The sequence below is a fragment of the Artemia sp. Qi Xiang Cuo genome, chromosome 6, assembly GCF_049724085.1.
Source record: "Artemia sp. Qi Xiang Cuo chromosome 6, ASM4972408v1, whole genome shotgun sequence".
NCBI lineage: Eukaryota > Metazoa > Arthropoda > Branchiopoda > Anostraca > Artemiidae > Artemia > Artemia sp. Qi Xiang Cuo.
This window is the reverse complement of record NC_142799.1, coordinates 20,659,386-20,677,507: the sequence shown is the minus strand read 5'-3', so window position 1 is coordinate 20,677,507 and position 18,122 is coordinate 20,659,386. Positions and strand designations below refer to the sequence as shown.

At 37.8% G+C, this 18,122-nt stretch overlaps 1 protein-coding gene across 1 annotated transcript in view; it reads left to right on the top strand.

Moving 5' to 3' along the window:
• The window catches only part of LOC148950968 (uncharacterized), a 232,888-nt gene that overhangs the window by 64,792 nt on the left and 149,974 nt on the right, over positions 1-18,122 (top strand). The window contains exon 3 of the mRNA XM_089090078.1: positions 9,599-9,760. Within this exon, the coding sequence (XP_088946204.1) occupies positions 9,599-9,760 (162 nt within the window). The remainder of the gene's footprint in view (positions 1-9,598; positions 9,761-18,122) is intronic.

Here is an 18,122-nt window from a genome sequence, read left to right as displayed (position 1 = left end):
GTTTGGGGAAAATGTGGGCGTGAGAGGGGGTTTAGTTGCCCTCCAATTACTTTCGACTATTAAAAAGGGCACTAGCCCTTTAAATTTCCAATCGAATGAGCCTTTTTTGAAGTTTCAACGACAATGCCTTCTATAAAAACCTTATATGCCCCCAGGGCATAACTTACAACCCTTGCCCTGAAGGCTGTGGGGGATGTCCTCCTCCAAAAAATAATTTCAATCTGGAAATGAACTACGCTGAATAAAATGGCTATCTCAAAATTTTGATTGGGTGTGTTGGGGGAATGAGGGGCGCGGGGGGGGGGAGCTAGTTGCCCTCCAATCACTTTTGACTATTAAAAAGGGCACTAGCTCTTTGAATTTCCAATCGAATGAGCCCTTTTTGAAGTTTCTACGACAACGCCTTCTATAAAAACCTTAAATGCCCCCAGGGCATAACTTGTAACCCTTGCCCTGAAGGCTCTGGGGGACTGTCCTCCTCAAAAAAATAATTTTTCTCTTGAAATCAACTACGCTGAACAAAATGGCTATCTAAAAATTTTGACTGGATGTATTTCGGGAAATGGTGGGCGTGGAAGGGGTGTTAGTTGCCTTCCAATCACTTTCGACTATTAAAAAGGGCACAAGCCACTCCAATTTCCAATTGAATGACCCCTTTTCGAAGTTTGTATGACAACTTCTTCGATACGAAGTGCCCTGCTCTAAAGGACAAAAAAATAATAAATGATACATTATGCGAACATCGTTCTTATATGCCCTTAGTGAATAACTTAAAACCCTTTCCCTGAGGGTTTTGGGGGAGTGTCCTCCTCAAAACATATTTTCTATTTTGAAATCAACTACGCTGAACAAAATGGCTGTCTCAAAATTTTGTTTGGATGTGTTTTGGGGAATGTTGGGCCTGGGGGGGGGGGCTAGTTGCCCTCCAATCACTTTCGATTATTAAAAAGGGCTCTAGCCACCCCAATTTCCAATCGAATGAGCCCTATTCGATGTTTCTACGACAACTCCTTCGATACAAAGTGCCTGTCGAAGAAAGAAGAAGAAAAAAAAAATACATTGTTCTTTACTTAGGAAGCGCTAACGCGCTGTCTATGATTACTTGTTGTATATTTTTTGCTATGATTGTTTATTTAATTTCTGTTCGTTTTGGGTTTCATTTATTCTTTAATAGTAATTTCTGGTCGTTTTGGGTTTGAATTTTAACAGGTAATTGTTTCTCCTGAGCTTTTATGGCCATTACTTTTCTTTGAAAAACTTATTTTTCGGCAAGTTTTTTTTAATTAATTTCACTCAAAGGGGGAACTAGAAATTTGAATTCCCAGCCATATGTGTGTTCTAAATATTTTTCAGATATTTTCTTCATAACTGGAAATTACTGTATACGTGAAGCTAAATACTATTTTTAAATTAATAGCAGTGGCCAGGACTTTGCTTCTATACAGTTTCCTTAAATAACCTGGTCTCAAGTTTAAGTTACTATGGATTACAATGGTTACTGTAAAAAATCTAAAAAATTTTCATCTACCCTGTTTCTTTTTTGTGCATTCATGACTTTTAGTGCTAATGCCCTCCTCCCCCTCCCTTCATAAAAAGACTCTCTTTCCCTATTTCTTGTTACAAAGTAATTATAAAACTCTTGTATCCTAACTTAGTGAAAAGAATAGCTTTGTTAATGAAGTCAATCCATATGAATAACATTTCATTTACAAGAATTATGTAACATCTATTGTTGCAATGAAAACATAATTAGTTGGTTTTAACTCTGATTAGAATACTGAAAGGAATAATCGGTTTCCACATAAGAAATCCCTATATGATGGGAAACAGATGATATTTTCCATTATTTAGACTTGGAGGCATTAGAAGTAGGCAGGCAAAGTAGACATAAAGCTTGTTAAATGAAAACGATCGAACAACGATAAGTTTTCTATTCCGGCCTAAGCGTAACTTGGGAACTATTAAAAAAAAAACAAGTTTTTTCAACTGAAAGTAAGGAGCAACATTAAAACTGAAAACGAACAGAAATTATCACGTATATCAGGGGGTTTTCCCCTAGTCAATACCTCACTCTTTACGCTAAAGTTTGAATTTTGTTCGAATCGCAAATTTCTGAATCAAACAGTTCGTGGTAACAAACTGTAAGTAAGGAGCGACCAGGCTCAATGGTAACCGAAACTCTAGAAAACGGTATTTTGATACAAAGAGATACACCAAAAGAATCAAATTTTAATGCTGATTTCAAATATATAAGTCTCATCAAGTTTAGCCCTACCCATCAAAAGTTACGCTCCTGAGAAAATTTGGCTGATGTTCGAAAAAAAGGGGAAAGACCCACTAAAAGTTATAGAACCTTAATGAAATCACACCATCTTATTCTGCGTATCAGAGAACCCTACTGTAGAGGTTTCAAGCTCCTATCTACAAAAATGTGGAATTTTGCATTTTTTGCCAGAAGAAAGATCACGGGTGCGTGTTTATTTGTTGTTTTTTTTTGTTTTTTTTTCCCAGGGGTGATCGTATCGACCCAGTGGTCCTAGAATATCGCAGGAGGGCTCATTGTAACGAAAATTAAAAGTTCTAGTGCTCTTTTTAAGCGACAAAAAAATTGAGGGCAACTAGGCCCCCTCCAACGCTCATGTTTTCCCCAAAGTCACCCGATCAAAATTTTGAGATAGCCATTTTGTTCAGCATGTTCGAAAATATTATAAGTATGTCTTTTAGGATGACTTAATCCCCCGAAGCTCCCGGAGGGAGGGCTGAAAGTTATGAACTTTACCCAATGTTAACATATAGTATTGGTTATTGGGAAGTATACAGACGTTTTCAGGGGATATTTTTCCTGGTAGTGGGGGGGGGGTGGGTGGGTCGGGGGTTATGTGGGAGGATCTTTTCATGAAGGAAGTTTTCATGGGGGAAGGGACATTGCTATAAAGGGGACGCCGGACTTCCCAGCATTATTTAAAAAAAGATCAGAAATTAAATATAAAAAAACAAGTTTTTCGACTGCAACAGCAGCAACATCAAAACTTTAAACGAACAGAAAATATTACATATATGATTGGGTTCACCCCTTAGTCAATACCTCACTCTTTAAGCCAAAGATTTTTTAGTACTTTCATAAGAGCTATTTATTCTAATTAACGGCCTGTGTGATTTAGCTGTCATTTTTACAGCATTGGAACAAAGTTCGAACTTTCGCTTGAAGAGCAAGGTATTAACTAGGGGGCGAACCCCCTAATATACGTATTGAAATATATGACTATAGAAATTCGTTACGTAAGTTAATTTATAGGTTATGTATATTTATTATTAATAAAATCGTTTGTAAATTAAATTAAACAACTTTCGAGAAAGACATTTAACCAAATAAAAGTAAATTAATTTACAAATTGTATTTTAGTTATTGATATTTGATGAGCTGAAATCAAAACCAGCATTTATTCAAAAATGCTCAAAAATTAAATAAAAGTAACAAATTTTTTTTTAACTGAAAGTAAGGAGCGACATTAAAACTTAAAACGAACAGAAATTATTCCGTATTTGAAAGAGACTGTCCCCTCCTCAACGCCTCGCTCTTTACGCTAAAGTTTGACTTTCTCACAACTCTATTTTTTTTTAAACAATGAAAAACTTTAGCGTAAAGAGCGAGGCGTATTATATGTGCAGGAAGATTTAATATATCTAAATCATGATTTTGCTGGATGAAAGAACAAAAGTTACGGCTGTGGTCCAAGATATTACCCCAATCCTGCGTAAAGATATTTTTTTCGGTCATTCTTTTTATTAAATAAACGGCAATATGACTGAATGAAATAATAAAGGAAAGCAAAATTCTGCTCCTATCATAGCCTGATAAAATCAATAGATTTCTCATGATACTACTACAAAACGTGAAATTTGAATATAAATCAGATATACGCTAAAATTCATCTAAAATGAAAAAAAAATTTGGGGGGCATCAGTGGCTTTACTGTTATATCGTTTTAAACAGTCCCTTTTAAAGGATTACAGGGGTTCTGGGCTGGGTAAAATGTATTGTGAATCTTGTTTCTGACTCAGGGTCCTGGAATTAAATATCTGTAGACTGTTGATAAGGCCTACCCTGACATCAACTCCTTCAAATTTAGATATGTGAAACAAAGCATACTCGATTATTGTATTTTGTCGTTTCTGCTTCTAAAAATTTCCAATAACTAGAGAATGCTACCTACTTTTTATAGTAGGTACAATAATCCTCAAATTTAGAAATTTCAAATAAAATTATTTAGGAATAAAACGCCCTTGAAAATTAAAGACAATGAGGTACGTACATAGAAAAGGGTCAGGTGTCCAGATTACTGAGACAGAACATTTTTGTAAATTTTGCAATAGTTTTCATTTAATTTACTTGTTTATTTGGTGTGTTAAGAATTGGCTCTCCCCCGCTTATTTTTACAAGCACTAACTAATTATATCCATTTGTTGACTTATTCCATATTTACGTATAATTCTAGTCACAAAGGAAGAAAATGCGAAAAAGCATTTTTTTTTTTTGCCTATTTCAGCTTGACATTTGGCGAGTATATTCTTTATTAGATAGAAACTGAAGGGAAGTCATGGGAAAAGTGCTTGGATTGTTCCACCACACTGGGGGGGGATGAAATTTAACCAGCAGGGGGAAATGGGAAATGTTTTTTTTTTCATTTTTAATTAGACGTTCGGTTTTTATTCTCTGGTATTAGAAAGAAAAAAAGAAGAAATTAATGGAAAGTTTTCGGAGTGCCCTAGTAACTTACGGGGGGGGGGGGGGGAAAAAAGGGGGTGAAATTTCTCACGAAGGGCTTCGATTTTTATCTTTTTCGTAAAAAAATTTCCACCAAATACCACCTCACATGTCTGTCTGCTTTATACAATCGCTATAAAACACCTGTTAGAGCCAACCGTTCCTTGGCAGATGAAATGCTGCTGAAGGTTTAGTCTTCGGAGAACTTGTTCTTCACATGAAGGATTTAGAGGCTCTGATTCACTTCCTGTGTTCAGGCTGCTAGACCTGAAGCAAAAGTACGAAGAGCGACTTGGAGAAATAGCACCAATCTACGGTAAACAGGTTCACAGTACTAGACTCAAAGGGAGACTGCTGCAGCATATACCGGATTTGAGAGCTGAAAGAGACAAGTCTGGCAAGCGTGTTCTACTTGTTTTCAGTCAAGATGTGGGTGAGATCGTCAAGACTGCTTTCTCCAGTGATTCTGATGACACAGGACTTGCAATAGCACGTGCTGCAACCATGATAAGAACTGAAATTAAAGCAAAAGACTATAAGTTCGATGGTACCTTTCATCCCGAATATAAGAAGAATCCGTTTCGCCGAGTCTGGCTACTTTTACAAGGATTCTACTGTACGGTACGGACATGTCAAGTGTAGACAAAAGTCAACATATTCAGATTGCCCTTTCAATGGCGCAGCTTTTGCAATTCAACGTTAAAAAGTGTCGTCATAAAAATGGTAACAGATCAACTAACATTCGACACGACAGACACCGGGGAACTCCTCTTGCTGTATATACCAGTCTTATGGCATATTCAAAGACCAGAAAAGGTGACATTGTGGATAAGCTAGGTTTTCATGGTCTAAAAATTTCATGCGATCGAGTTTTGCAGATAGCAACTGAATTCACAAACGAAATCTGCGATCAGCTTGACGACATGCAATGCATTTGTCCAGCCTCTCTCAGTAGGGGTATTTTCCCTGCCGCTGCAGTTGACAACATCGACCATAATCTCTCCTCTACAACCACTACCGATTCCTTCCGTGGGACAGCTATTTCTTTAACACAGCTTCCAGCAGCCGACCATACTCCGAGGGAACAGCTCTCTTCAAGACAGAAAGAGTAGTTCGGAGCATCGAGAAAAGTCCGAACCCTATCGAGGGAATATACCGAAGTCCCTACTGCTTGTCTACACATAGCACATCCGTTAGTCCTTCGTGTTGCACCGATATACGAGCCATCCATCACTGGAGAGCAGCTTTTGAACGTAGAAGATTGGTTGAATCATTTTGAAGAAGTAGCGGAGAAACAGAACGTAAGTGCTTCGATGCCGGTCTCGTTGGCTGCATTCCACTCCAATAGGCAACCGATTGTGGACAAGCCAAAGAGAACGATTGCACTGTTACCTATTTTTAAGGATCAAGTGCATTCAGTAGTGATAATAATTCACCCTATGAATTTGGTTAAGACAGTTGTCGCGTATCTGAACCCAGGTCAGACTCTAGTTTTGACAGATGATCAGCCGCTCTATGCGCTGGCCAAACTGATACAGTGGAACTTTCCAGAAATACATCCGGAAGATTCATTTATCGTCGTTTTCGGTGGCCTGCACATAGAAATGAATATCATGAAAGTGCTAAGAGACTGGATGAAAGGATGTGAATGGGACGAGCTTCTCGTTCAAGCTGATATCACAACGACAGGAAGGGCAGATGCCATTCTTAAAAAGTCGCATGTTACTAGGTCTTGTTACGCTCACCAAGTAACTGCTTCAGTCCTTCATATCCTTAGGCGCCGAGAATATGATGAGCATGCTGCTGAGAAGGAAGAGAGAGAGACGATGAGGTGCTATCTTTAGATGAATGGTGTGAATCAAGAAAAGAATTCAGTGCTCAGTTTAGTTACTGGTCAACTGTACTTGATATTGAACTGATTTTGGTGATGTTCGTACGATCCATCCGCCAGGCAAATTCTATGCCTTATGTCGATGCTCTGCGAAAGATTCTGCCGTGGATGTTCTCTCTGGACCATACGAACAACGCCAGATGGCTGTCGGTGCACGTTCAAGACATGATTGCCCTCAGTATCCAGAACCCAGCTGTATTTTGTGAGTTTATGAAAGGAAACTTCACGGTTTGAAAGACAAAACATACTTTTCTTCCATGGCAATTGATCAAGCGCATGAACAGATGAGCGAGAAAATGAAAGGATCAACCAGTTTGATTGGACTCACTGAAAACCCAGATGCCATTCTTCGATGGATCACATCAGGTCCCGATGTTCAAAGGGCCGTTGAGGAGTATGAAGAAAGTTTCACAAACCCTTCTTCTGAAGAAAACTTGAAGCATCATGAGGACACACCAAAATTACAGATGCGATTCATGTGCCATGTTCAGTACTTTCTTCAAGTCGTTGAAGGAATCGGCAATCCATTTACTGAATCAGAAATCAACCTTCTTACTCTTGAAATAAGGAAGGTCATGCCCAGTAACGTAGTACACATCACCAGGAAAGCGCATACAAAATTGGACTCGACCAATGTAAGACGTTTACCGAAGAGCGACTGACGACATGCTCCACGCCAGTCACAGATGTTATTAAGAAAAATAACCTGCCACTTTTCATAAGTGTAATAGCAAAGAAACCGTCAAAAGCGAAACAAGAGATTTCTAGTCTGAAAAAAAGGTGTTCATTATTTGGTAGATTGTACATTGCCTGCCAGTCTCGTGACGGCAACATGGACGAGTTTTTTAAGAACGAAAACCAGCCCACTCCTCCTGCACTGTTCGACAGCGGACCCCTTTGGAAGACTGCAAAATCTGACCTTACAACTTGTTTAGAAGCATTGCTGGACATACCAGCTACTATTCCTCGAGTCAGTGCAAATGTATTCAGTGGTTCAGCCTTGGTTTATATGCTGGCAGTCGGCTCCTGCAAATTTTTCAAAGATTACGCAGACACAGTTTTTCTACCATACATTCATAGCCAACTAGAGACGGTCAGTCACATCGACGTTATATGGAACAGGTACATCAAAAGCCGCTTGAAGAAAGGAGAAAGAGAAAGGAGAGGTTTCGGACAGCGAGTCAGCCTAAGGGAATCGACTTCTGTCCCTCGGAACTGGGCTGATTTCCTCCGTACCGAAGAAAACAAAAAACAACTGTTCTTCCTGTTAGCAGACGGCTTGGCAAGCATGAATTTGTTTGCAAAAGGAGTTTATAGCACAAAGGATTCAAAAGTTATGCTTTCGGTGTCTGGTACTCGAGATGATTTGGTCCCTTGCGATCATGAAGAGTCAGATACGTGAATAATCCTCTACGTTCATCACTGCTACCTAACTGGTCACCAACAAGTTATGATACGAACCGTAGCTACATACCGTAGATGTGCTTGTGCTATCTGTGGGTACTTGCTCATACGTCCCACTTATTGATCTCTGGGTAGACTTTGGTGTAACGCTGCAGCGCAGAATCATCCTAGCTCACGAAATTCATCATACGCTTGGCCCCCAAAAGTCAAAGGCTTTGCCTGGATTCCATGCGTTTACAGGCTGCGATATAGTATCTTACTTTTATGGCATCGGAAAGAAGAAAGCCTTTGATGTCTGGAGAAGCTATCCCGATGCAACTGTCGCGTTCTTGGATTTGTCGCCTGCGTCGACTGCTACGAGACCACGAACGCAAGAGCTACTGGAGAGACTTGTTGTTATATACTATGAGCGGACAAATGAAGTCCAGGGTGTTGACGAAGCGAGAAAAGTGTTTTTTGCCAAAGGACCGCAGATTGACCGCATCCCACCAACATCCGGCACCCTTCTTCAGCCCACCAGACGTGTACACTATCAGGCTGGATGAATTTGGGAAAGAGCAGCCGACCCCATTCAGAATCCTCCTTCCTCCTCTGAATTTGGACGGAAGCTCGTAAATGATGAGTGGCATCCTGTCTGGACGACGCTACCCGAGGCTTCCAAGGCGTGCAAAGAACTGATCAAATTTGGCTGGAAGAAAGCCTGCCAGCCACCATGCAAGTGCATGAAATCTTCACTACTGTGCACTGATCAGTGGGCCTGTAATGGAGCGTGCTACAGATCTGACACCAGCAACGAATAGGCTGCTGAACCAGGACACCAACTGTTTACCACTTTTCTTTTTTTTTTTCCTTAAATTCTACCTCTTTTTATTTCTTCCTTCAGTGATTAAAGTCATACCTTCAAACGAAAGTCATAGTAGTGCATTTGACTCCTAAAGGAGGGGAAACGAGGGGGAGGCAGTCGTAGATTTGTGCATCACAGCTGTCATCCCCGGTTTCTTTTGTCCTGTGTTTGCCCCCTACTCCCAGTAGAGTCATCATAACTGCCGCAGCAAAAATTGAAATAAAACTCAGTTTGGCACGATTCCCTGATCCCCCCCCCCAAGTTTCCCCTCTTTTCCCTATCCAGCATTTAGGATGTAATACTGTACCACTTGATCTTGAGAATGCCTCCTGAAATGGCGAGAACCAACTTAGAGACAGCAGATCAGAAATTTCCCTTCTTCAGCATTTCCCCGGGGGAAATATATACCCCTGTTTCCCCCATCCCAGGACATCCTCTGCACTTTCGTCATTGCATTAAATCAGTGACTATATTGGATTGAATAAACAAACCATTTACCAATTTGACATAGGCAAAAACAAATATTTCCCGTTTCCCTCCTGTTAGGTGAATTTAACCTAACAGGTCAATTTTACCTCCTGTTTGGTCAACTTTCACACTTTTATCCAAATTTGCACGAATCTTTGACTAAGAGACTAGACTATAAGAAGTATGAGCATATCCAATCTTATATGTATTTTATTATTTTCCACAGAGCATATCAAAAGACTGCCCAGGCCTTGTACGAGGAGTTGAAAACTTTGAAAAAGGATCTATTGTTTCATTTCATAATAAAGTAAGAAGTAAAGTTGCATCTGGAAATGAAAGGAAATCGTTCAACGGACAGCTGTATTCTGCTTCAGATATGACGGAAGTGGTAAGTTATTTTCTCCAGAGATTATTTTTCCATTCAACTTCAATCTCAAACACCTACTCATGTGCTGCTGTTACTTACCTAGGGTATACTTTATAGATACATTATAGATAATTTACAGATACATTATAGATAAGTTTATATATACTTTATAGACACATTGTTGATAATTTACATACAGATATAAAAAAGTAAGAAGTAAAGTTGCATCAGGAAACGAAATGAAATCGTTCAACAGACAGATGTGTTCTGCTTCTGATATGACAGAACTGGCAAGTCACTTTTTCCTAGAGATTACTTCTCCATTCAATTTCAATCTCAAACACCATCTCATGTGCCACCGTTACTTACAGATACTTTATAGACACATCATAAATACTTTGCTGATGCATTATAGATACTTAATACGGTAAATACTTGATAGATAAATTATAGATAATGTGTACAGAGTTGCCAACTTCTTGATCAATGAATACGTCCCTTGAGCGTCCAAAAATGTGTCTTTTTCAGCCAAATTATGTCCATATTTTGTCTATAATATGTCCATAATATGTCCATCTTGAAACCTCAGAAACTAGTTTTTTTGGGACTTGAAAACCTCTTTCAATGTGGTCAGTTAACATCGAATATAATGAAAACGAAAAAGATTCATGAACTAGTGTGAAAGCACTAAAGTCATAAAAACATGTCGTGGGATTTTAAGGCTCATCTTCCTACGAGAGTTCTTCTTGACAGGTATAGTCGACATGAGGGTCAGCATTTACACTTCTTTTGGTATCTTTTCGCCAATCCGATTAATTCTTTTGCATGTCATAAGGTACAATCCTGGAGTCAAGTGACGTTGCAGAGCGCTAAGTAAGCTGGGTTGCCCTTCAATCAGAAGAGTGACATCCCTAAAGGGATAATTACTGGACTTTACAACAATCCTGAACAAAATAGATGTCTACAATTTTTGATTGGATGCTGGTCTACGAAAATGATAGGCGCGGGCGGGGGGGGGCTTGTCTTCAAACCACTTTTCAGTCTTACGAAAGGCACTAAACTTCAATCAAATGAGCCCCATCTGAAGTTTATACGACTACCCATTCCATAAAACCTTATATGCCCCAGGGGCGTGACTTAGGGGCTGTGTCATCGCTGAGGGCATTGCTATATGTTCTTTGGACCATTTTAAACAAAATGACTATCTAAAAATTTCTGTTGGATGCATCTAGGGAAAAGAATGCGTCGGTGGAGGGGGGTGGCTGGTTTGTCTCTGACCACTTCTGATACTTAAAACGGTACTAGAACTTCTGATTTTCAATCCAGTGAGCCCCCTCCAAATTTTATAAAACCAAACCTTCCATAGAAATCTTATATTTTAATAATGGGGAACTAGTTGAAAGCTTTTTTTTTGGGGGAGGGGGGTTCATCCACAAAAAATAATTAACGGGCCTTTCAAATATGCTGAACAAAAATATCAAAATTTCGATTGGACATGTTTGGTGAAATGACGGGCGTGGGGGGCTGTTCATCCTTTAATCACTTATGATTCCTAGAAAAGGCATTAGAACTTTCAATTTCCAATCGATCCGCTTTCAAATTTCCAACGACGACTCTTTCTACACGATGTACCTTGGTTAGAAGTATAAAATGAATTGTGACCTTATCGCTCTTTCATTCATTAAATGAAAAAACAAGTTTTTTTTTACTTAAAGCAAGGAGCAACATTACAACTTAAAACAAACGGAAAATATTCCGAATATTAGGGTAGCTACCCCTTCCTCAATACCCCTCTTTTCACGCTAAAATCTTTTTTAAGAACTTTTTAAAAAGGTTTTGATTCAATTACATGACCCTTGTGTTCCAATAATAGTTCTTTAAAAAATTAGAAAAAAGGTCGTACTTTAGCGTAGAGAGGGGGTATTGAGAAGGTAGTAGCCCCCGCCATATACAGAATAATTTCTGTTCGTTTTAAGTTTTAATGTCGCTCCTTACTTTCGGGAGAAAAGACTTGCTTTTTTTATTTATTTCTGATCTTTTTTCAAATAGTTCCAGGAAATCTACCCCCCCCCTGTGGAAAATTCCCCCACGAAAAATTCCTCTATATAAAATTCCTCCCATCTAAAGTTCTTCCGCTTCCATCCCTGCTGCGAATTCTTCCCAAAAAAATTTTTGCTTACAATTCTGCCTGGCAAATACTCCTTAGCACACTTTTATTTGACGAAAGACTTGTTTTCATTTAGTTTCTGATCCTTTTTAAGGTCATTGGGGAATATCTTTGTATGGAAAATACCCCCCCCCCCTTCCGTTTGAAAGTTTCTCCCCCTGAAATTTCCCATGTAGAATTTATCCTGGTGATAATTCCCCCATAGAAAATTTCTCCCGTTTAAAATCCCCCCCCATAAAGATCCCCAGAGAATTTCAACTCCGCTGAAAACTTCCCCAAACAATTCCCTCAAACTGTCTCCGCATGTACAATAGAATCAACAACGAGAAAGTAAGACAAATAACACAAATTTTGTATACGAATTCTGGCAAATTCTCCCCATGTAAAACTTCCCCTGAAAAGTTTACCCCCTGAAACTTCCATCCCAATGGGAAATTCTCCCCGTAGAAAATCCATCCCATGAAGACCTCCTTCCCCTCTTGGAAAACGTAGGTAAACTTCCCTATAACAAATACAATATTTAAACAGTGGACAAATTTCATAACTTGTGGCCCTTCCTTTGGTGGTTCTGAGCGGTCATGTCGTTTCCAAAGAGATATCTATTGTATTTTTCAACTATTCTGAACAAAGGGCTATCTCAAAATTTTGTTGAGACGACTTTCTGACAAAAATGGCAAGGGGCGGGGGCTAGTTGTCCTTTAATTTTTTTGGTCACTTAAAAAGCACACTAGATCTTTTAGTTTTCGTTTGAATGAGCCCTCTTGCGATATTCTAGTACCATTGGTTCGCAACTATCACCCCTGGAAAAAGCAACAACAAAAAATTAAGAAGAATCCATGATGCTTCTTCTGGCAAACACTAAAAAATTTCAAATTTTATAGATAGGAGCGTGGAACCTCTGCAGTGGGGTTCCCTGGTATGCTGAATCTAATGGCGTGATTTCCATTAAGATTCTTTGATTTTTAAGGGGTGTTTTTCACCTTTTTCGAAAATTTGACAAATTTTCTTAGGCCCGTAGGTTTTGATGGGTAACACTAAACATAATGAATATTAAAAATTTGGAATCAGTACAATCAGCTAGTTCTTTTTATACATCTGTTGATATCAAAATTGATTCCAGATCATCAATAATCCAATTTTTTTTCTTTTAGTAACTTTTCAGTTTCAGTTTGTAATACTTGATAAATAGATATGTATTTTTTCCTGACTATTAGAAGCCGGAAGCGATTGTTAAGGAAAAAGGTTCCTGTTTGCCTATTATCTCAACTGTAGCGTAAAAGCAAGGAAAAAAAGAATCGTTTATAGATGATAGAATACAAAATTGTAAAGCATTTAAGAGCATTTGCAGCTAGTTGTCTGCGGGAAAGGGCAAGAAACTCCCAAAAACACAGTATAAAACGCAAAAAATCAGTAGAAAGTAAGTAATTAAGTATATTTAGTGCTAGATACGTCGTTTTAACACTAACTGGGTGGAAAATGACATTTTTTTTTGTAAATCCAGCCGGGAAATATTCTATTTTGTCATAAATTTACAACTATGTCCCAAATTTCTAAAATATGTCCCTTTTTTGCCCTATTATGTCATTATGTCCAGGCACAAAGGAATATGTCCTTTGGACATAAAATATGTTCAGCTGGCAACCCTGAATGTGTATACACATATATTACAATAAACTAAGAAGTAAAGTTGCATCAGGAAACGAAAGGAAATCGTTCAACGGAAAACTGTATTCTGCTTCTGATATGACTGAACGTGCAAGCCAATTTTCCCAGCGATTATCCCTCCGTTCAATTTAAATCTCAAAGACCTGCTCATATGCAGCTATTAGTTACATATACTTTATAGATAGGCAGGTATCAAACCATTCATGGGTATATGCAGCAGTAGACCTTTTTCCATACTTATCAGTAATTTATAAGGCATATGTTTATTTATTGCATGACATAATTTGTAACCATCAGTAAATTTTCTTGATTCAAGGAAAATGGGAGAGCCACAATAAATCGATGAAAATGATAACATAAAATTTTTTTTCTCAAAAATATTGCAATTGAAATTGTGTTACAATATAAAAAATAACCATTCACTCTTTTAGAAGGACAATAGGTGTGTATAATAAATCCGTATTTCGTTTTCTATTTTGTTTGCTTTTCTCAAATGACTTTGGCAGCATTAGGTGTACCGATTTTTTTTGGGGGGGGGGGGATTAAGGAAACATTTATTCGAATGTCAATTTTATTTTCATAAATCTTAAGCAGCGCACTGACCGTATGACACAAAAGTTAAGCTTCCGTAGGATAGACATTGCTGATTATGCTGGCACAGCCTTTTAGGTGGCTTTCGCAGGCCTTCTCAAAGAGTTTGTGGAAGCAAACTGTAAGTAAGGGGCAACACGGCTCAATAGCAACCGAAAATCCAAAAACGAAATTTTGATATCAATAAACATATCAGAAGTTTTGGCTTATTATGCTGATTCCAAATACTTATTATATGTTAATCTTAGTGTTACCCATAAAAGCTACGAGCCTGAAAAAAGGCTGATTTTCGAAAAAGGGGAGAACATCCCCTAAAAGTTAGTGAATCATAATGAAAATCACATCATTAGATTAAGTATATCACAGAAACCTTCTGAGAAGGTTTCAAGCTCCTATCTACAAAAATATGGGATTTTGCCTTTTTTGTCCGAAGAAAGATCACGGATGCGTCTTTATTTATTCATTTTTTTTATGTTTCTTTGAGGGTTTTTTTTCCCCAAGGGTGATCGTATTGAACCAATGGTCCTAAGATATTGGTAGAGTGATAACTGGAATGTAATTTGAAATTTCTAGTGCCATTTTTAAGTGACTAAAAAGATTGGGAGGGGGGGTAACTAGTTCCCCTCCTACGTCCCCTTTTCCCCATAATCGTCCAATCAAATTTTTTATATAGTCAGTTTGTTCAAAATAGTTGAAAAGTCCCAAAACTATGCCTTTGGAGATAAAAGGATCCCTCCCCCAACCCCTGCGGATAGATCTTTATGTTGTAAAAATTTGTCAATTGTTTACCCATAGTACTTTATATTAGAAAGTACACAGACGTTTTTTAGGCGGCAGGGGGGGGGGTGTAATTTGTGCATGGCATGAGTTTCCATGGGATAATTTTCCGTGTAGATGGAAATTTCCAGGGACAAACTTTCCAGGGTAAAATTTTGCATTGGAGGGATTTGACAGAATTCCTGTACATTTTTTTTTATTCGTCTTAATTTCTCTTTGCCTACTCAATTTTGCATGTGGAGATGTTTCAGGGGAATTGTCAAGGGGAAATTTTCAACCTGTTTGGATCTCCAAGAAATGATGTTCAAGAAAGGGGGATTTTCGGAGTGATTGGAAAAGCAATTAGAACTTAAAGTCTTTTTCAAATGAAAGTATGCTAAGGAGAATTTTTCAGGCTTAATCTTTTGCAAGAAATTTCACGGAGGAGGAGGGGGGATTTTCAGCGAGGATGGAATTTTCTGGAAGTAATTTTACAGGGAGTGTGTCTTTTGCATGAGAGGAACTTTCCACAGAGGAGTTTCTCGAGAGGGGAGGGAATGTTTCATGGAGGGTAGGCTAAACCAAATTTACCGCCCGTATTGGAAAAACAATCAGAAATTAAAAAAAACAGTTTTTCAAACTCAAAGTAAGGAGCAAGATTAGAACTCAAAACGAAAAGAAATTATTCCGAATATGAAGGGGTTGTTAATTCCTTGCTCTTTACGCTTAAGTTCGACTGTTTGTCCCTTTTTGTTAAGAACGATTGCTGAAACACAAGGGCCACTTAATTAGAATAAGAAGCTGTTTTTAAAAGTGCATAAAACTTTAGCGGGAAAAGCAAAGTATTGAGGAGGGGGGCAACCCCTTCATATACCGAATAATGAAGTCAGATATTCTTCTGTTCAACTGGCGCCAAGAAGGGTTCTCGTCTCTAAGGCTGGGAGAACTTTCTGTAGCCCCTGTCTCGAAAACTATTTACCTTGGTTTACCAATTGGAAAGGATCTAAAAACTACCCGCTCCCTTCTTATTGATCATCTGTGTAAACGCCTGGCTTTTGCTTACAGTAGAGTAGTCTCATCTAAAATCCGTTTCAACCGTTTAATTCTGGCTCGACTTTATAACGCAGTATCCCTTCCCCATTTCCTGTATCTAAGCCCGTTTTGGAGAATTTTTCCCGAGCCAGAGAAAAGAAAGCTCAGATCTGCATTTTTTAAGTATGTAAAGTTCCTGTTGTGGCTCCCGCCGTGGACGAAAAATTCACACCTTGTTAAAATATTTTAAATTGCGGACCTAACGGCAGCTATAACTGAACAAATTCAACGGTAGAACAAGAAAGTTTTTTTCTAACCTTAGTACCATTTGCTAAGACAGTGAATCGCTGTCCGTTTAATTTTATTTGCATATATCTTGTCATATTTAGTCTTTTTACCATCTCTTGTCATATTCAAACTAGTTAATTGAGTCCGTTGATTTTGAATTGAAGTTATCAAGCATTTCGCTGTAGGTTAGGTTTGTTGAATTGAAGCTATCAATCATATTGCTTATGTTTCTTCAGTACTTGGGAGTTTAAAAAGTAAAATTTCTTACGTATCTGCAGTGCAGTGTATAATTGAGTTTTTGTTTCTCGTCTTTGTAATTTGTTCGATTATGTGTTATGTGTTGTAATTTTTTTTTTGTGTGTGTTTTTTCTTTTTTAGTGATACTCCGTCTTTTGTACCTTTTTTTGAAGGGTAATAAATAAATAAATAAATAAATACCGAATAATTTCTGTTAGTTTTGAGTTTTAATGTTTTTCCTTAGTTTCAGTTGACATGGGTTTTTTTTTTATTATTATTCGACGAAGAGTAGGATCCATCTAAGTATTAATTTTAAACCGTGTTTGACCTAAATTTTTGTTAATTAACAGTAAATATTGATTGTTTAGCACGTATGACCCTTGTTTAAGTGCATTAATCGATATATCCAGGTATTTTGTTGGAACTATAATGGTCGTTTCTGTTCCTTTATTAGTACATGGAATATTTATATCTTACTGGAAACTTTTTTTGAAACTGAAATTTTAGTTCTATATAATGCATAACATATTAAATTTACGGTAAGACACAGTGCCAAATTAAAAACCATGGTTTGGAAAAATTTCGATAGGACCCTTGTAAACTGTGTCCTTGGTTAAAAAAGTTCATATAGGACCATCCAATTTCATTTTGCTTGTTTAAAAATACTCAAACGGTGTATGATAGTCAAAATTTATTACGCTGTTATAAAGATTTTCACTGGTTGGACAACATAGCAGTACACGCGGTGAAAAACATTACGTGACGAGGCATCAAAGTACAATAATAATGAAAGGTATTTTTGGAAACCAAAGGTATTTTCCAAACGGAAAAGGTTTATTTTGAGGGAAATTGTGTTGAATAGGAGTGGATTCATTACGTGGAAGTTTAGCCCTCGCAAAAATATTAATAACCTTTCCCTTTATCAGTACCAATTTTTTTAGATTAATTATGAATTATTCTGCTAATTTAACAGAAACATTAGAAAAAAATTGGTACTATCCCATAATCCGGGCCTCTCTAAAGAGTCAAGTTCGGTTAATGCTAATGAACTAGAATAGAATGGGATGAATATATAATAGTCTAGAAACAAATTTGGGCTATATATTTGAATATTTGGGGGTGGGGGGTAAAGCCTTGTATATATTAAATACGTAACCTAACCTAGGTACATCCCCCCTCCCCCAAAAAAAATCCAAAATAAAACACAGTTTAATATCGTATACGCAATGAAAATTGAGAACCTTGCTATCATTGCCTGCTCTACAACAGTTAAGACGTCACAAAATGGGTTTTATCATTGCCTAGTCTATAGTGATTAAGCCGAGAGGCCCGGATAATGGGATAGAACCCAAAAATTAATAGTACATTAATTGGATTAAAAACGGTTCTCGTTGCGTTCCCTTTATCATTACCAAATTTTTAGATTTAATTATGAATTTTTCTGCTAATTTAACAGAAACCTTAGACAAAAATTAATAGTACATTAAATGGATTAAAAACGGTTTCGTTGCAAGCCCAGGATATCAGAAAAAATTCCTCCTGAAAACGCCTGCACGCGTTCAAATAATCAGTGCTAGATGTCAATAGTTGGAAAAGCTTATAATTTGCAACCGTTCCATCGGGAGCTGTGGAGGAATAAATCACCCC